Source organism: Chiloscyllium plagiosum, chromosome 15 (assembly GCF_004010195.1).
Source record: "Chiloscyllium plagiosum isolate BGI_BamShark_2017 chromosome 15, ASM401019v2, whole genome shotgun sequence".
Taxonomy (NCBI): domain Eukaryota; kingdom Metazoa; phylum Chordata; class Chondrichthyes; order Orectolobiformes; family Hemiscylliidae; genus Chiloscyllium; species Chiloscyllium plagiosum.
Genome location: NC_057724.1, coordinates 26,721,132 through 26,741,942, shown reverse-complemented (window position 1 = coordinate 26,741,942; position 20,811 = coordinate 26,721,132). Strand labels below are relative to the sequence as shown.

At 38.0% G+C, this 20,811-nt stretch overlaps 1 protein-coding gene across 3 annotated transcripts in view; it reads right to left on the bottom strand.

Moving 5' to 3' along the window:
- Positions 1-20,811, bottom strand: part of LOC122557152 (transmembrane protein 33-like) — a 158,424-nt gene that overhangs the window by 121,346 nt on the left and 16,267 nt on the right. For 2 of the 3 annotated variants that reach the window (XM_043704514.1, XM_043704515.1), the window contains exons 3-5: positions 18,414-18,508; positions 12,445-12,632; positions 4,969-5,036 (exon numbers count right to left, since the gene is read on the bottom strand). In XM_043704514.1, the coding sequence (XP_043560449.1) occupies positions 4,969-5,036; positions 12,445-12,632; positions 18,414-18,508 (351 nt within the window). Of the gene's footprint in view, positions 1-3,925; positions 3,998-4,968; positions 5,037-12,444; positions 12,633-18,413; positions 18,509-20,811 lie in introns of all 3 variants that reach the window. The other variant, XM_043704517.1, reaches the window with a different exon arrangement.

Genomic DNA, 20,811 nt, shown 5'->3' with positions numbered 1-20,811 from the left:
CCACTTTCACAGAACTATGAACTTGCACTCCAAGGTGTTTGTTCAGCAACATTTCCCAAGACCTTCCCAATAAATGTATACGTCCTGCTCTGATCTGCCTTTCCAAAATGCAGCGTCTCACATTTATCTGAACTAAATTCCATCTGTCACTCCTTGGCTCATGGGCCCATCTGATCAAGATCCCATTGTAATCGGAGGTAACCTTCCTCGCTGTCCACTACACCTCTAATTTTGGTGACATCTGCAACTTACTAACTATACTTCCTATTTTCATATCCAAATCATTTACAGAGGAACCTAGATTATCCAAATATCGGATTATCCGAAGGGGATCTCAAGGTCTCGATAGAAACATTACGTCAAAGAGCTGCTTCGACCCTGATCGCGTCTTTTGTTTACAATGAGTAAAAACAAACTTGGCTCACTGAAATGCTGCTGAGAACAGTCCCAGACAGTCCAGGCACCGTCTCTAAATGCGGGCAGAGGGCAGGGTGGGAGCACAGTCTCGCGCGCAGTGTGCTTTTGCCTAGTCTCCTGAACGGGGAGCAGACTTCACAGAAAGCTCCGAGCCCCAGAGGAAATCAACAATCGAATAATCAATTATCAAAACGAAATAGTGCCTGCCCATCTCGTTCGGATAATCGATGTTCTTCTGTATATAAATGAGGAAAAGCAGTGGACCCAGCACAGATCCTTGTGGCACACCACTGGTCACAGGCCTCCAGTCTGAAAATCAACCCTCCACCACTATCCTCTATCTTCTACTTTAGAGCCTGTTCTGTATCCAAATTGCTAGCTCTTCCTCTATTCTATATGATTCTGTCTGGTTTCTAGTATCTCTGGGCATCCGAGTTCATTCTAAGAAAAATAAACAAACAACACAATTCACAGCCAACCTTGGAAAAACCAGTGTGGAAGGAGCTCACAGCAGGGGAGCAGCTAAGTAGTTTTTTATGCATAAAGTGCAACCTTACTAGTTTTCTTTTGTAAATCTACAATAGTAGGTAGACTGGGTTTTTTTCTGATTATATGTTATTGAGATCTGTGTCTTGATTAAATTTTAAAACATAAAATAGATACTAAGTTAGCCCACAGTATAGCTTAGTATCTACAGCTGACTCTGTAGATTGTTAAGAAGCAAACATTGCCTTTAGTAGAGTGATATGCTCTTCCTGTTGGATGCGAGAGATTAAGGAAAATTTCCATGCTACTGATGATTATGTTTCCAGGAAGTGTGTATGGTTGCGAATCCTGTCGGATCACAGAGATCATGTGGAGCAGGAGTTAAAGGCAAATGAGGAATTTACAGGAGCTAGGTGGTGTGATGGATGGCAGTTGCAGGGAGGAAGATAAACCAAAGATACAGTCGGGTATTTGGGTGACTTCCAGGAAGGGTAGGAGGAGTAGACAGGAAATGCAAGTGTCTCCTGTGGCTATCCCCATCTCAAACAAGTATGCTGTTTTAGGAAATGCAAGGGTGATGGACTCTCAGGGGAATGCAGCACTGACAGCCAGGTTACCAGTACTGAGACTGGCTCTAATGTAATGAGGGGTATGCCAGTTTCCAAACGAGAGAGAAAGGAAAAATTGGGAGAGACAGATGTGAAAAGGGTAGGCAAATGAGGTAATTGTTGATAGTAGGTTAAGGCAGAAGAAAAGCTGAATAAGAGATGAGAGCCGAGATTAGGAAAGAGCAGGTTGGCCGTGCTGAAAGTAAACCATGTGATAACAGAACCAGTGTCAGTTGGGTGGAAAAATGGGAAGGACAGGATCAGGCCCTAAAGTTATTGATCTCTGTGTTGAGTTCTGGAGACTGCAAGGTCCCAAGCAGAAAATGAGATGCTGTACTTTGAGCTTGTGCCAAGGCTCACTGGAACACTGCAGCAGCCCTGCGACAGAAAGGCTGATGTGGGGAACACAGCGATAGGCTGGCAATTGGAAACTCAGGGTCATTTTTACAAACAGAATGTAGGTGTTCCGCAAAGTGCACAACCAGTCTGCATTTTGTTTCTCAATGTAGATTTTAACAACACCCAGTCCTATCTTGATTGTGGTTGCTTTTAGCACACCCAACAGTTTTCAGTATAGCCTACCCATTCTCTCCTACTCATTATCACTTATTCAGCCTTTGCCCTGGTCTATCAATGATGCCATTGTTTGCCTATTCCTTTCATTTCTCGCTTTCTTTCTGGGCTTCGCCTCCACCTATATGCTCATCTCCAACTCCTCCTACCTCAATCCACCCTCCACCATCCTCAACTCATCTTCAGCACTTCTTCCTAACTACAATCAGTTTTCATTGAGTCAAAGAGGTTTACAGCACGGAAACAGACCCATCAGCCCAACTTTCCTAAGCTGCCCAGTTTTCACAATTAAACTAGTCTCATTTGCCTGTGTTGGTCCTGATCCCTTCATGGAGAAAGTGAGGACTGCAGATGCTGGAGATCAGAGCTGAAAATGTGTTGCTGGAAAAGCGCAGTTCAGGCAGCATCCAAGGAGCAGGAGAAGAAGGACTCATGCCCGAAACGTCGATTCTCCTGCTCCTTGGATGCTGCCTGACCTGCTGCGCTTTTCCAGCAACACATTTTCAGCCCTGATCCCTTCATACCTATCCATCCATGTCCTTGTCTAACTATTTCTCAAATGACAAAAACTGTACTTGCTTCCATCACCACCTCTGGCAGCCCATTCCAGACACTTACCACCCATGTGGACAAAAATGCCCTCTGGACCCATCCGTATCTTTCCACTCTCACCTTAAACCTGTGCCCTCTAGTTTTAGACTCCCCTACCCTGGGGAAAAGCTGTTGGCTATAGTTTTGAATCACCATACCTGAAGTGTTAAGTCTGCTTGGTTCTTGTTTAAAACCTTAAGACTAATCTATAAGCAAAAATCAAACATTATAATGCAACTTACTGTTGCTTTATTTGTTCCACCTTACCCATTCCATTCTCAAAATGTACAATCTTGTTTCTTGAAGAACTCTTTCTGGTTCCTTGTTTGTGTTACTGATCTCTTGAGGCACAAATCTCAGGTACTGTGGAATGTGATTGTGATGCTAAACAACAGAACTGTATTTAACCTGGCATATTCCTTTAAGAACACTGCTGAAGTAATCTCGTTGGCTCGTGTCCTAATTAAAGCCTTTTGTAAAACTGTAAAGTTAGAGAGCAAATGTCGCAGCTTATAAATCTCTAGCTTCTGGTCTTGGAAACAGACAAAATTATTTGTTAAGCAAAAACAAGAGATCGGTGGTTTTATTGTGAATGTGCTGGAGCAAGTTTTACATAAAGAGTAGGGCGGTGATCGCATTAGGTTTATTTTTTCCAGAAATAGAAACAAAAACAAGAATTACTGGAGAAACTCAGCAGGTCTGGCAGTATCCATGAAAAGAAAGCAGAGTTAACTTCCAGGTCCAGTGACCCTTTTTCAGAACTTTTGCAAAATAATAATTCCTAAAGAAGTTAGAAAACAAACTTTTAAAGAATAAAAATGGCAGCCATATTTAATTTAGTGACTTTGTAGAGTTGATCACATGATACACTGCTTTCTAACAATAGTTGAGTTAATAAGAGTGAAAGTAATTGAAACAGGAAGCATGTGCAACACTTTTAAGCCATGCAATACTTTTAATATATTGTTAGCAGATCTCTCGCAGCAGCATTCTTTACTCAATTAGAACATATGCTAATTAGTTATCCCAATGACAGTTCCTCATGGAATGTCATTCATACATGTGGGCCAACATGAAGGTAAAGCAAAAACAAAAATTGTAAAATAATCTAGGTGCAAGTAAGGATTGATTTGAAATATAATATTAGGTACACACGTATATACAGGTAGTTCTGGGATAGCAGATGTTTCGGCAGTGTGATCTGGGTATAACCAATGATGAATTAGGGAACGGTATTCAAGGATGCTTACCTCCATTGCTAATAATGCAATTCCAGCAGGGATTGGTTCGCACGCTTTGTTCTGCGCATGTGCCAATGTCAGCTGCCGAGAGAGAGCAGCTTTCTGTGACAGGTACCGTACACAGAGCAGCTTCCTTACATTTTTCAAAATATACTGTGTTAAATTTACTTTTGTTTTGTTAATAAATATAATTTCAAACTTTATTCAGGCTTTGCTTTAGACCTTTGGTGATTTTTGAGCGATCACGAGTGATATTTTCTGCTGGTCTGCCCCTAACTCTACTTTTCCCACAAGCCCTATTATTCCTGTTAAGCGAATTTCTATTAAGTGAGGTTTTACTGGAATGCAAACAAGGCATTATAGGAGAACTATCTGTATGTATACAATCATCTTTTTAAGTATCAAATTTATGCTGACAGCTATTGTTGCACCCATTGCACTGACATAAAAGTATATGCAATAAAACTGCAAGTCTGCTTAAAACTATAACGTCCTTTTCTCCACAATCTAGAGAATGACTGTTATTCCAATCACAGCGATGAGTGTTTAAATTTTGTTTTACATTTGTTTTCCAAAATCTGGAAACTAAGTTAAGATCAATAAAAGCTGTCAGTGATGCAAAATCTCATCTTGTTCATTAATGCTCTTTTAGAAAGTAAGCCTGCCCTGTTTTCCCTATCTTATAAATGTAGTTGACATTTAATTGTTTTGTAAAAAGACACCCAACAAGTTAAGCTGATATATCAAACCACTGAATGTAGCTCACCACCATTCTTTCAAGTGAAATCAGGAAAAGGCAAAAAATATGAGCCTGACTGGCAGCACACATATCCTGGAAATGAACAATTCACTACAGGTACTCTAACAACATAAATAATTTAATCCTAAATAACCATTTGTAAAGAATCAAAAACTCCTACAACTGAATATATTAACTAAATTATGTATTAAGGGAACAAAACACTCATTTTAACAAAAATTAAGTATGCAAAGTTGTATATTCAGCAATATTCAGTTATAAGTGCATGTGAAAAATTTAAAAAGAAACTTACATCTAAGATTTTCCTGGTGTAGGCTGTTGCATGAAGCAGAGAAAATACTGCCACTGGTACCAAGCATACTGTGTAAATCTAGATAAGGAAACGGTTTAGAAATACAAGTCAAAAAAATCTGATAAAAGGGTCCATGTCATTTGACCAAGGCTATTTCAATTTTTACTGAGCTAATTTACGTGAGGTACCATTGTCCTGGGACAAAACAGAACGCTGACTTGCAATTTGTTTGTCTACATTCAAGCAGCCAAATTGATTGCCAATTATGCTTGTGGCAATTATTTAACTGACATTCACAATAAGCACAGTTGACACTAATCCAATTCTCTAAGATGCCTTACGTAACCTCTATCTGCATCTTTCCGAATCCATCCAATCTAAATCTAAAACCACTGAAAAGCTGCGTGTATATACACATTATATGTATCCTTAAAAGATTACTTTCAAATCAAACAAAATATCATACATGCCACAAGATACTTTGTTTGTGGATAAGTGAACTTTGAAAATTTTGTAGCTTATAACCACTGTCCACTGGTTATAATCAGAAGTGTTTGCCTTCATTTTAAGAAAACATGAATCCTTATTATGGTTGTGTGGTAATTAAGACAAAGGTGAAACAACACTTCTTGCTTGCCTAACTTTCTCCCTTCTGTTGCTGCCAATTCTTAGAGTTATGGTTTCACATGACTTGGCTGCCTTTTAGACCAAAGGAACAAGAGTAGACCATTTAGTCCCATGGTCCTATCCCACCTTTCAAAAAGAGGTCTCTGTGACCTAACCTCATATACCATGTTTTGATTAACATCTATCAATCCCACATTGAAAAATCCACAGGATCAGCAACTGCAGTTTGTGGGAGAATGCCAAACTACAACTATAGGTAGAACTATTTCTCAACATCCTGTGCGTGCAGCAGTCTTCACTCACAGATGGCCAATCACAGATAGCCACTAAAGAACCAAACAAGCTTGAATGGCTAAAGGGTCTACTTTATGAAAATAATCACCACCAAGTCATGCAAAAACATAGTCTATACTTAGAGCTCTCTACATTACAGTGTGGAGAAAGGTACTTCTGGTGCTGCTTACCCTGGCACCTAATAGAGAGAAAACCTGCTGGATTAAGCCACAATCAGCTGACTGGCATGCGTCTCAGCCTATCAGGGACCTCAAAACCTAATGGTCCACTCTGGCAGAAGCTGAGAACCAGAGACTGGCAGCATCTGAAAACTAGATATTGTTGCTGGAAGCTCAGGTTACAGAGCCATAAAGGGCCGCAAATGCAAGGATATTTGGAGTGGAATTCTTTTGGACTACCACAAAGGGATTTGTGGGGACAGTGGGGACTCAGAGGTAAGGGTAGAGTGGTGACTTTCAGGAGACAGTCTACCATCAATGCTCTCAAATTCCCCCAGATTGGGACAAATAGAGCCTACTTCCAGAATCTAATGGGCAGGCTGCCCGAGAAGCCAAATAATGTAATTCGGTCAGTTAGTTCAGTTGGCGTGAGAAACAGCTGCTGAGAGAAGCAGAATGATTTCAGGGTTCAATTCCTGTAATGCCAGAGATAATCATAAAGGTGGGCTAACTCCACCTTATCCCCTATTTGAGGGATGGTGATCCTCAGGTTAAACTTAGCATCAGTCATCTCTCGCTAACTAGCCAGCAGTCAATTGTCCTCTGGGACTATGGTGCATTTTACTTTCAATCAGACTGATGGGAGGTTGACTTAACTGCTGATAGTTTGGGATGGTAGCTCACAGATCTTCCCTACCCAGAACCTAATTGCTGAAGTGTTGAGAAGGGAACAGATAGCTCAGCTGTACCAATACACCTGATTATTTGCCCTTTTTGTCATCTCTAAGGTTGGAAAAATGCCACCTCATTATTCAGCAAGCACGAACACAAGTCGAAGGGAAAGGGAAACAGACACCATGGAAGGTCCTAGAAATGATAATTTGGGACATGATTAACTGTTCCTTGGAAAGTGTGGATTAATTAATGAAAGCCAGCAAAAATTTGCTAAAAGCTTAGTGTTTAATTAATTAAAATTTTTTGACGATGAGGGCAAAGTGTCATAAACAGACTTGCCAGCAAAGTTGAAAAAGAGACACTATGGCAACATGTATACAAAGTTGACCAAACAATAGGAATTAGTATAGGTAAAAGGCTGCTTTTTGCACTAGAGGAATGTATACATTGAAGTTAAACCAGGAATCAGTACAAGGACCACTGCCTTTCTTGATTATATAGTGACCTAGACTTGGGTGTACAGTATAATTTCTAAGTCTGCAGATGACATAACCTGGAAGTACTTTGAAATGAGAGGATACGATGGTAGAGTTCAAGAGGACAATTGCAAGCTGGTGGAACAGGTGGACATCTGACAGATGATGTCCACCAGTTTGTATTCGCCCTGCTACTTAACGCAGAGAAGTATGAAGTGCTGAATTCTGGAATGAAAGAGGAGGAGAGGCATTTTAAAATAGAGGATATAATTCTATAAAGGGTGTAGAAAAAGAAAGACTTGACAGTGTACGTACACATATTATTGATGGCGATAGGGCAAGTTGAGAAAACGTTTACCACGGCATACAGAACAAGGTATGTGATTAGTTCATGGGTAGGAGCAGTCAATGAACATTGACAAGCTCTCTCACAGAGCAGTGCACCGTGTCTTCCAACAATGTTCAAATGTCCTATTTGCAGGAGGGATTACAGAATGAAGTAGCTGGATTTTTCCCTCATAAACCCAAAGTTACTGAGGGCAATGATCATATTCCATTTGCTGCTTTTATCATAAGCCCTAGTGCTCCAAATTGTAATGTACAATCTGAACCCTTTATAAGTTGTAGTCAGCTAACACTTGACTGTGCTGCCCTATAACCCAATCCAACCTCCTGCCCAGCTGCCAACTGAGGCAGTTGTCAGACTTGCATTTGTAGAAGATTTAACAAACAAGGCCATATTGTTGATATTACAGGTTCCTTGCATTTCTAGCCTTGACAGGCTTCTCCCTGCACTTTTTCTGCTAGTAACTGGGGCTGCTGTTTTAGTTCACCATAATTTCAAATGTGAGATGTTATGAAGATATCTTATATTTAATACTGCTTGGAGAACTTAGTTCTGAAATATTATAGAAAACGGATTTATTTCAGGTTTTGTGGAACAACTTGAAGTAGTTTCTTTAACAAATATATCAAATGTTCATTGCAGAAATAGCACCTTTTCAAAAAAAAACTTTCCCTCGTATACTATTTGCTTTGTTGAGGACATCTGTTGGAGCTATTTTGAACAGTAGTTGTTTTGGAGAGGTTCTTGTTTTACCTAACTGAGTTGGAGGGAAGTCTAAGAACAAGTTGCCCAGTTGTTCTCATTTCTAAGTTAATAAAAAACCCTTGATGAGTTCAAGATGAAACATTTACATTCTTTTGAAAGAGACTGATTGTATTTCCCGAGCAACGGTATTTACAAATCTTCAGAGACTAGCATGTAATTAGTGACACACCCACACATGCCTGAACAAACTCTGAAACATTCTCCACTTTATGTTTTGGCCTTCAAGAATCAGGCACTGGCCAAATGGTCCTGTTTTTCAGAAAGCCAATACTTGCAGAGAAATTCATTATCCTCCTCATTTCCTCAAGAATGTGTACACATTTACATCTGTATTTTGGAGAATATTTTGGGTCAAGCATTTATACTTCTATGTTACAGACTGTATATTACTGCACATTTATTGAATAAATTATGTTTGGATATTCAGAAACCTGGTTAATAGATCTTCTTGTTTAAAATCTGATGTAACTATGGCATTAACTTGGTCAACTTGACAAAATACATCTTTTCTCCCAGTTATGTTGTGACTGAAGGATGTAGTGGGTCACACCTTGAGCCTCAGTCACAATATACTAGGTTTTTGTAATATGGGAAACTTCAAGCTTCAGCACAAGGAATCCCTACTGTTCATAAAGGGAGGGGTAGGGTCTCTTGCCAGGGAGAAGGGTTTGGATCATATGTGCGTGTTAAACTTCTGTTGTGTTTTACTTAGGTTTGAGCCATGTAGATTTAGCTTCTTGCTCTAAAAGGATGGCATTACCCTTGATATCCTATGACAGGGTTATGACAAGAAACAAGATCTCAGATCATACAGATTGACAAAATGCATAAACAAAACCTAGACTTGGTGTAAATGTTACTCAGAAAACTGGCAATGGGTTTTTTTTTTAAGAAGTGTCAATTTTGCAATTTGCAAGCATTCCATCATCCCTGGAATCTTCCACAGCCATAGTATCATTTGTTGCATGGATTTCATATAACTGTAACCGATGGCATTCTAATTGACTGATTGGAGGGATTCTTCAACTGACCATCTTTGCAATGTGAAAGAGTTTTCATTACATCTAAATACAGAGAGTAGGTTTCAGGAGCAAATCAACAAATTCTGCAGTAGAAGCAATTCAATGAAAGTTCACTTGACTGATAACTGGTTTCACTGAGTGTCATCTTGGGTGGAAAGGCTGAATAACTGGGCATTTAGCACTTGAGTTTAGAAAATGAAAAGTGACTTTATATGAAAAGTGCAAGATCTTAACTGGACATGGCAGATGCTGAAAGAATGCCTCTTTATATGGGAGAGGCTAGAACAAGGGGATGCAGTTTAAAAATAAGAACTGTCCTATTTAAGGTGAAGATGAGGCAAATTTTCTGTTCTCAAAAGGTTTGAGTGTCTTTGGAATGTTTTCTTCAGAAATTAGTGGAGTCAGAGTCATTACCTATTTAAAGGCAAAAAGGAGATAGATTCCTGACCATCAAGTCAGTCAAAAGTTATTGTTGGTAGGCAGGAAAATGGAGCTAAGACCATAATCCTATTGTGAATGGCTTACTTCTGCCTCCTAAATCATGATATGTAAATCCAGTTTAAGGAACCAGTGTAAAGCAATCTCCAGGAGACACTGATAAGTAGGTCATGCCATCTGCAGTCTAATTATAACCTGCCCAAATCAAAGCTTAAACTAAAAACCAAAACAATTTGCTCCACTTAATTGCAGAGAATTTTAACCATTTCACATTTAAATTGGGTAAGTCAGCTTTTTAAGACTGAAACATAACACGAATGTGGCAAGTATTGGAGGGACAGGGGAGAGGGCTTTCAGAAGAGTGCTTGCTTGCAACCAAAGTTGCCCTTTTGCAGACATTAGGCTGAAATCAATCCACAACTTCAGGGTACCCTCGGCATAAATCATATATGTCCACTAAAAATAGAGAATTTGTCTTGATCAAATTTGGTGGATTCCTATTTGCTTTCACACACCCCTCCAGACTACAATATAACTGCATCGACTTTTGGACTATCAGAGATTGCAATACTATCTTATTTGGCCACAAGTGTTAGTTTTCCTTACCTCTCCTGTTTCCTTATTCCTCATTATCATTTGACTGCATTTTTCAGCCTATCACGATTACATATTTTCTTGCTTTCCTGTTTCCTCTGCCTGCATTTCCTACTTGCGGTTCTTTATTGAAATCTGCTCTTGATTTCTGCTGAGAATAACTCACTGTCTTCTCTTTCTTCACTGGTTTCAGACTGATAGGCAGAAATTAGAAAATGTGAATAAATTATTCACACAAAACTACAGTATTTATAAAATACTACACCTGAGCTTGCAGAAGACAGTAGTTCAATCTTTCTTGCTCTTTTACACACATTTAAAAAAAAGCAAAATACTGCAGAGGTTAGAAATCAGAAATAAAACAAAGCAATGGAGAATCTTAGCAGACCTGGCAGCATCTGTGAATTGAGAAACTGAGTTCAAAAACTCTGATCCAATAACACATCTTCAGAACTGTTGCCAGACTTGCTACGTTTCTCCAGCATGCACTTTTTTTTTTAAACTTTAGAACAGCTAATATTTGTCCTAACTCATCTAAGTCATTGTTTAGAAATTCACTTCAACCAGTTAGATTCAAATAAAACACAAACCATCTTGAGATTACTAAACTGAACAGAACTGTTTTTAAATGTATATTTTCTTTGATTTAAACTTGGTAGACTCATTGTGGGAAGAATTATAATGTGGCACAAATAATTATATACAATACCAACTGTTTTCCTGTGATGTGGATCTTGGTTTTGATGATGAGCTACTAAGACACAACTGTGATTAACCTGGCCTGTTCTTTCAGAATCAGAACTTCTGGTGGGAACATGAGCAAATCTGGGTTAATCTAAGTTTTCCATATCCACTTACCCTATGTTACTTGTTTGTAAACTTGGCTCCATTTCAAAATGACTGGCTTTCAACAGAGTGCATTTACGGTAATAAAAGTTACATAAGTAGATATTTAGGCAGATAATCAAAAACACAGCCAACTGCTAAGATTTCAGAAGGGAAAAGGGGTACTGAGACACAGGAATGTGGGGTGGGAATTCCAGAACAAATGTTATAACTTAATACATGGCTACCGATGGTGACAGAATTAAAACCAGGGATGCTCAAGAAGTCAGAATGAGAGCAGCATAGATATCTTGGAAACTTCTGGTACTGAAGGTTACCGAGACAGAGAAGATAACAAAGTGATTTGAAAACAATAATTTAAGAATCATCTCCTGTTCAGGTAAAGCAACAATATAGATAAATAAGTATACGGAATTTTGAGTGTCAAGAATCATGCAATACAATTTTGGAGTTTGTATTTGTGGGAAGTAGAATTCGGGAGACCACCTAGGCATGGGTTGAAATGGTCAAGTCTAAACGGTGTAAAATGTCCCGGATGAGGTTTCAGTTATAGGTGAGCTATGACTACAATTGTGATGGATACATGCTAGTCCCTATCATAATCTACACACAACAGTGGATTTCACCATTACATTTTTAAAAACTCAGATGTATAGCAATTGTCATCTTTTTCCACTACTTCTATTCATTGTTGAAAGATTGCTTTTCAAATCTTGACTAAAAAAAGCAAATAGCTTAGTGGACTGATGGAAAGCAATAGTGTGAAAAATAGAATATCAACTGGCATAATTGTCAACTAACGTTGCATCAAGGAAGATTAAGAGTCTGATTATGTAATAACTTAAATCTCTTACAAAATGCTCTGTACATGATGGAAAAATTAATAACTAAAGACATGGCAGATTCCTGCATTACCTGCCATTTTCCAATATCAATAGGAAACAAACAATATCAAAACGTTGTGATATCGCTATTGTTACACATTTCACTAAAAGCATGGCCATTGTACAAACACTTGGATGACTTGTCAGTTAAGCCTCCTGGATTACACTATATATATTTATTGGAAATAATCAGGTAGGCGGAGGGGAAGAGAAACAGCGACGAAAGGCTATTCCTTTCACAAGACCTTATCCCCAGATTTTTCTTTTTTAAATGCAGTAAATCTTGTCACAAGATCTGATTACAGTCATAAAAATGATTGAGTTTACACAATAAAGCACACTGAAGGATACAGGTAATGGGATGGGATGTAATAAAGATGAGCGAGTACAGCAGGTAGTGGCAGCTGTCCTCTAAGAGTGCCTGTGTGACATAGGCTCTGCTGAACCGGAATCTGGGCAGCCTCTGATGAAGCCGGCAAGCACTTGTCAGGGCATTAGCCAGCAACGCTCTCTGATAGAACTGTCCACCTTCAGCAACTCTATGAAGAAGCAGAAGCAGACAAAACATTCAGCTTCTTTATATGCATCGACAATTAATAAAAGTGTGGCACTGAATTGTGGTACTTGGCAGAGCAAGTGCAGGTTGGGAAACAGAATTTACTGTAAATGTGTGTTTTTGTTTTACTTAGTTTTGTAGAACTTTTCTACAATGTACAGTTTTCCTTCTTTTCTTTAAAATATGAGCGCACCAACTGGGTGTCAAGCCCTGTGGAATCCAGTCATTACGCTCAAGAATTTGTAAATAAAGTAAGTGAGGAGAAATCAATAGCCCGATTTCTTTTTGTTCAAAATGTTAAACAATATCCCACCAACTTAATTTCAAAAGAGTTCAAAAGCAAGTTAACAGGGTAAAGGCACTGTCCCAAGAAAGTCCCACATGGCTGCCAGGATGGTGCTGTGACAAATCTAGGTCTTCAGGTTTTACACAGTTCGGCCAGCTGTTCAATAAGTAACAGTGCCCTGGAATACCGTGAAATTACCACTTTGAACTTTTACCATAGTGTATAAGCATCAAGTACTTAATGCATTTAACCAAAATCTCATTGTTCATTACTTGAGCAAAGATTTTATGCTCTTCACAGAAATAAATTAATACTTTATCAAAATATTGGAAACAAATTACAAGCAAATGAGTAAAGCAGGTGTACAATAATATTTCACTGCATAATATTAGTCTACAGTTTCACCTCTCCTTTTATCAAACAATCAGATTAATTTTGTTATTTTCTGTTTTGATGCTTTTTGCACTGAATTTAAAAAGGAGGATTTACTTGGTTTCACTGATCCTAATGTAGTAAAACATCAGCAGCAATTATAACCAATAACAGTCTGTTATTGATCATTCCCTCACACCACATTTTCTGAGAAGTTAGGTTTTAAAACAATGATATGGAGGTGCTGGTGTTGAATTGGGGTAGACAAAGTTTAAAAATCACAACATCCAAAAGGTTTACTTGGAAGTACAAACTTTCAGAGTGCTAGCTCCCTGATAAAGGAGATTTTTAGTTTTAAAACAAGGCAGTGCATTTGGGAAGGTGATTCACTAATATGCTGGCATAAAATTGGCTGAAAAGTAGGAATCAGGATAAACACAATGAATATTTAATCAGACTGGAGAAAAAGTTGTAGTGGAGTTCGCCAAGGGTCACAATTGAAATCTTCAATCTACCTAATTGTATTAATGATCTAGATCTTGGAGTGCAGGAGACAATTTCAAAGTTTGCAGACAATATCAGTCTTAGAAATATTGCAAACTGCGAGGAAGACAGTGAAAAGCTACAAAAGAACATGGACGTGTGCAGATACTTAGGAAATTAAATTCAAGGTAGGGAAGTAGTTGGTGACACATTTCAGCAGAATGAACATTGAGAAACAGTATTAAAATTTAAATAAAAGGCCTGGGAGATGTCATGCTATAACTGGGATCAGTATATCAATAATCATGCCACATTATAGTATGTGTTATAACAAAATGTATTTTAAAAAGTACAGAAGTACAACATCCCAATGAGACCAAAATGACCAATTTTTCTGACAACTATTCAGGAACAACATAATTTATACCAAGTTTAGTCACTATGGAAGAGAAGAAAAACACTACTTAGTGGAAACACTATTTATTGTATTATGAAGATGTGGGTGCACTGTACCTTTAAGAGAGTTAAAAGCTAGAAAAAAAAACTACGTGACAGCACCAAGTATTCTGAAAAAAGATACAATGTAACATGTTCCAGCTACTGGGGTAGCTAGTTGCCTGGAAATGACAGAACAGATTCGAATTAGGCCAATCAGTTTAAATTATACCCTGAAAAATACCAAACTCCAATCCAGTTTGAATTTAGTATATTGACAATCTTAAAAGCCAATGACACAACCCAATGCTTTGGGGGTACAAGACCAGGGAAAACTGAACAGTTGAGAGGAGAACTGCCAAGCCACAATCATGTAAAAAGACTGCCTGAAAAATAGCTCTCTCAAAAGATACTTTTAAATCGATCAGTAACCTGTGAAATCCCTAAGAAGAAACAAAGATTTGACATTTGATTGGTTTTTTCAAAAGTTGAATTGCGGTGATTCTTAACTGGGGGGGGTTCCAGAGTTTACTGGTCTACTATTATAGGAGGGAAAGTAAAAGATAGGAGAGAAAAAGGACTTGTAAGTAGTTGTTAGTTAATTATTCTCTCTTATACTTTAAGAAATAAACTTGTTAATTTTTACTTTAAATAGTTCTTGGTCTCAAATTTTCACAGGTTACTGCATGGGATGACTCTTTTCTATGTTGCTGGTTTACAGTAAGCAAGAGAGTTTATCCCATGTTGTAACAATTGTTAAAGTTAACAAGTACAATGAAAAAAGGATTTTCAAATCATGCAACTGAAATGACATCTGTTCAAAACCAATGATTACACATACACACAATCATGGTTATGACAGATAAAAGACAAATGGTCTAACATCTCCTACAGTGGTGGGCGAAGGGGGGAGGGGGAGGAGATAAACAAAATTCTGAAGTTCAAGATTCCACACCACAAAGTGCAGATTTATTTTCGGTCCTTTGATTTTTGCAATGCTGACATGCTGTTGTCTGCAGACTGATGGGTGCTCATCTGTCCTGCCCTGATAAAGAACAAATGAACCAAGTACGAGAAAACAAGATGCTTTCCATTTGCAGGCTCTGGATATTTCTTTTCCTCTGCAGCCCTTGGCACTGACAACATTTTAAAACATTGCAGCTGAACAGTCAGAGGGCTGTTATCAGGCTAAATCCTTAATTTGAAAGATTCTCAGTATTGCTTAGACTCAAATTCTCCCTTTTACTACTTCAAAAAGAAATACTGTTTTTGGTCAGTGTTTGACTTCCCTTTTTTGAACTGCATCATTTGAAGCCGGTATTCCTTATTTCTTGACTGAAGTGCTCATTCAATGTCCTTCTCTTTGTAATTTTCCCCCTCATTGCTTCAAAATCCAGCATTGTATCACACAGCTCAACAACATATTGTCAGAAACCTCACTGTTTTTTTTTAAAAAACATTTTTGGTTGAAACTGTGAGCTAAGAGTTGAAGGTGACTTTTGGACTGTGGGCAGTAGCTTGTTTTCTCGTAAAACGCAAGAACAAACAAACTGATATTTGTTTGGAGTATCTGGCCTGAATATTAATTGCAATTTGATTTATGTTTAAAGAGCGCTGTAAACATTTCAGTTCCAGAAATGCATTTTACTCAAGTTTTGGCAAATGTTTCATTGTTAACAAGGTGCCATCACAGAGAGGCCAGTGCCAACCAGTTTAACAGAGAAAATGTTAAAACAAAAAGCAGAAAGAGAAACCAAAGTTTGAACTGTGTTTTTTGTCAGAAGGATTGTAGCTGTCAAAGCCACAGGACAGAAGTTTCATTGCTCCCCATTACCTCTAATCATCAACTTATTGAAAGTTCATAGAATAGAATTTTAGTTATAATTAAATGACAATCCCCCTGAGCCCCAATAGAAGCTGTACGCATTCACTGGTGTCACTTCAGAAATCAAGCAATATACAATTCCAGGTGCCTGTGATATTACACATTGTCAAAACTACTCAACTGAACTGGCCAGATACAGCTCTTTCAATTTTCTTTTAACTTATCCCTTAACTATGTCTGTCTGTCTCTCCACGAGAGAAAGGGTTCAATTTTGAGGGTTACTGAATGTTTTAGTTATACAGTGTTGCAAATAAAAGGAGGGGAAGACTGATTTGATTTGTCGGTCTTTGAATCGCAACATGCAACTGATTTTCAAATTGTACAACTCTTCGCGAAATGTTGATTCTCCTGCTCCTCGGACGCTGCCTGACCTGCTGGATCTTTCCAGCACCACACTCAACTCCTTTTTTCACTCATAGCATTCCAATTCCATTTCAGTTTATAGTCAATGAAAAATATGCTCTTAGTGTATATTAAAAAAATACACATTAACGGTGTTTAGACAAAAGGAGAAAGCTTGGACTCTCTAGGTTCCAAGATATTACAAGAGAAGGGTGGTTCATCATAAGGCCCCAGATGCAGTATTGCGTACAGTTCCAAATGCCACACTTTAGGAAAACATGAATGCATTGGAGAGAATACAGAAGATATGCACAAGAATAGTTCCAAGGGTGAGAAGCTTCAACTATGCCAATTGATTGGAGAAGTTGGGATAGTTTTCCTTAGAGGAGAAGGCTAAGAGGAGATTTAATTGAAGTTTTCAAAATCAGGAGTGGTCTGAACAGAGTAGACAGAGAGAAATCTTTCCCACTCAAATTAATCAAGAATGAGGGGGTGCAGATTTAAAGTGATTTGAAAAGTAGCGAAGACGATTTGAGAAAAAAATCTTTTCGTGCAGGGAGTGATTAGGGTCTAAAATGCACTGCCTCAAAGTATGGTGAATGCAGGTTCAATGGAGTCATAAAGAGGGCATTAGATTATTATTATTTAAATATTTAAAAATGAGGATTATGGGGAAAGGGTAGAAAGGTGTCAATAAACTATGATGCTCATTCAGAAAACTGCAAAGTCATGATGGGCTGAATGACCTTCTGTACTGTAAACAATTCTGTGACACTTGGGTTGGAAAAATATAAAAAGTCATTTTTCTTTAATATGGGAGAGATTGAGAAATGTTAGTATTCAAGTTGACCTGGAAAGTTCTTGTGCATGAATCATAAAAAGTTTAGCCCTCAGGTACAGAAGGAAATTAGGACCGAAATGGTACATTTGTCTTACTTATCAAGAGGAGTGAAAAAAAGTGTGAAAAATTACATAAAAGGAAACTGCAGATATCACACACAGAGCACTCTCTACAATTTGGTCTTTTATCCAAGGAAGGATATATTTACTTAACCGAGAATGTGAGAAGGGCTAACCATGCCAATTACTGGGATGAGAGGATTGTTCCTTGAGAAAAGATTGAGCCACTGGACGTGAATCCCCAAGAATTCAGGCAAATGAGAGATGATCTCTTTGAAACAAAATTATAAGAAAGAGGATAGAATCATAGAATGCAGACAGTGTAGTTAGAGGCCATTCAGCCCATCAAGTCTGCACCAAACCTGCGAAGACCATCCCACACACTCCCCGTAACCCCACATTTACTATAGTTAACCCAACTAACCTGCCAATCCCTGATGACATCCCCTTGGTATACGTATGAAGATAGGAATCTGTTGTATTTATGCTGAATGCTGTTTTTTGATTAGAAATAGTGAGATGATTTTAAAAAAACACTGCAGAAAAAACAAACTTTTCCAACCAACTGGAAGAGTAAAGATCAGTACAGAGGTCAAAATAGTAATGGGAAATAGAAGACAATCACTATCTTGGTCTGACTAGCAGCAACTGATCTCTTCTAGTTTAAGATATTACTTTGTCACAGGGCACTGAAAGAAATCTGAGAATTTTCAGTTACATCATGCAGTTACATGTAACAATAATTACTATTTTGAATCTTAATGTACATTTCAAAACAAAGCAGTTCCAAAAGTTAAAACCCAATTATGAAAAAAAGTTTAGCTCTGATCATAATTTGAAGATTAACAATTCATTCTATGATTCATTTATAACATTCCGAGCTTTCTAACAGAAAGTATCATCAAGTTATTTTGGCCAGTAAAGTCTATAGCAACCTTTTCTAATGAAGAAGCATTGTACTGGATGCTACAGCCAACTTAAGATTTCAGGGACCTAACATTCTCAATATTTTGCCTGTAAATATTACAATCATTGCAAACATGTAATACACGTGTACCTACCCCAAGATCGGAAACAGAAAAAAGAATGTTGACATCAGCGTAAATATTCGAAGCAGCCACATGATAGATTCGATCTTGTTGCTCATCATGAATTTCTTTTATCGTTATATGGCAGGAAATAAAGAAAACAATATTATTATATTTTGTTTAAAAAAGAAACACTTTATAATAAGTAATCTCTATCTAAGTGGGTATTACTGTGTGGGATGCCCCAGGAATCAGTATTGGAAGTGCTACAGTTTCACATTTACTTAACAACCTAGACCCAGAACTTCAATTCAAGTTAGGCAGCTTAGCAAACAATATTAAAGCAACGGGTTAGTGGGATTAAAAGGAACAACATGGACAAGGCAGAATAAACTGGACAAAATGGCCAAGTGGAAAAGCTTCAGATGAAATTTGATGCAGCTGAATATAAAGTACTACAGATATAAGGAGAAATGGGCAACAATTGGCACTGACAGGGGTACAAGGAAAACTAAAAGACGTCTGAGAAACATAGTAGATCTAATGTTCAATGTGTTTAACCGACACAAAGCAAAATCGTTGGACTAGTCAGCCAAATAACCACAGCAGTCATATAGAAGGCAAAGGGAAATCATCATCACTATGATATTCAGCCTCTGGATGTACAAGAACATTTGTGTCTTAAAACTCTTAGTTAGAAAGGAAGATTGAAGAAATTTGGGATTCCCCATTTTAAAAGCTGACAAAGGAGCTCTAAAAGCTTGCGATTTCAAATAAACCTGTGAATGGCAACCTGGCGTCATGTGACTTCTGACCTTATCAATCCCAATTCAACACAGGCACCTCCATATCATAAAAACTTTGTCTTTTAAGTTACACAACATTAGAAATGGTAACCAAGAGATAAATGTGAAATATCTTTTAAATGAAGTAGTACGCGCCGATTGAAGTAATAAGTTTAAACTTTTCTTCATAGAGCAATGAACACACAAATTGGGCTCTTGAATAGATATTACAATAGGAACTTTAACATCATTCTAATCAGGAAAACAAAGAAAAGTCAAATGACTTTTCTGACCCACCAATTATCCTGCAATTTTTCTAACATTCTATTTCTTGTCATACATCAAGCAAAATATTTGGAACCAGGTCAGAAAAGAACCCAGCAGAAAAATTTAAATAAGAATATTTCTTCTAAAAATGTTTGAGGCAACATTGAAAACCATTCTATTTCCTGAAATTTACATTTTTATGGCTTATAACATCCAAAAGTGTGCAACTTCTTCATAATGAAGATAAATTAAGGGATAGGGGAAGAGTGCGGGTAAGTGGTGTTGAAATGCTTATCAGTCATGATTGAATGGGAGAGTGGACTCGATGGGCCAAATGGCTTACTTCTACTCCTACGTCTTATGATCTTATGAACTAATATTGTCTAAATAAAACAGAGATGACAGTCCATGTAACGGGTGGTGTGATTGCAGAATTTGAACTAATATGTAGGAGCCAGGGATGCATGCTCTTCCCTTCACTCTGGTTGTTTTTACTTGTTAAAGGAAAAGGATACATTCACCCTGAATTTATGTCATACCGACACATTCTATAGTACAGCATTTTGAGAACGTAAAATGGGAAATTCCGCTGACATTCATAAACAGCTATGTTTTATGAGTTTATGAAGGCTGTGTTTGGTTATTGCTTTGTCAGTTCTGGTTCATTTTAAATACTTGCCAAAATGTGACACCACGTACATTTGAATTAGCAAACATAGTCATCAAAGCAATTACTGCACTTTCTTGGTTTGTACTCATGGAAGAGGTACAACCCGGTTTATTTACTCATCTGGAAATTTCAGGATCAGACTAGTGCAAGAAACAAATTCCACCAACCCTAACAACAACAATTCATGCCAAAATTTTGAGAATCATCGTAACTCAACTCAACATAAAGCAAAATGCAAAAACTGGAATAAAACCAGCAGAAAGAAGTGAACACGACTGGACCCAATGAAAGAATGGAAGTTTTGCCTTAGAACATAGAACAATACAGCACAGAACAGGCCCTTCGGCCCACGATGTTGTACCGAACATTTGTCCTAGCTTAAGCACCTATCCATGTACCTATCCAATTGCCGCTTAAAGGTCACCAATGATTCTGACTCTGCCACTCCCACAGGCAGCGCATTCCATGCCCCCACCACTCTCTGGGTAAAGAACCCACCCCTGACATCTCCCCTATACCTTCCACCCTTCACCTTAAATTTATGTCCAATTGTAACACTCTGTTGCACCCGAAGAAAAAGTTTCTGACTGTCGACTCAATCTATTCCTCTGATCATCTCATAAACCTCTATCAAGTCACCCCTCATCCTTCGCCGTTCCAACGAGAAAAGGCCGAGAACTCTCAACCTAGCCTCGTACGACTTCCTCTC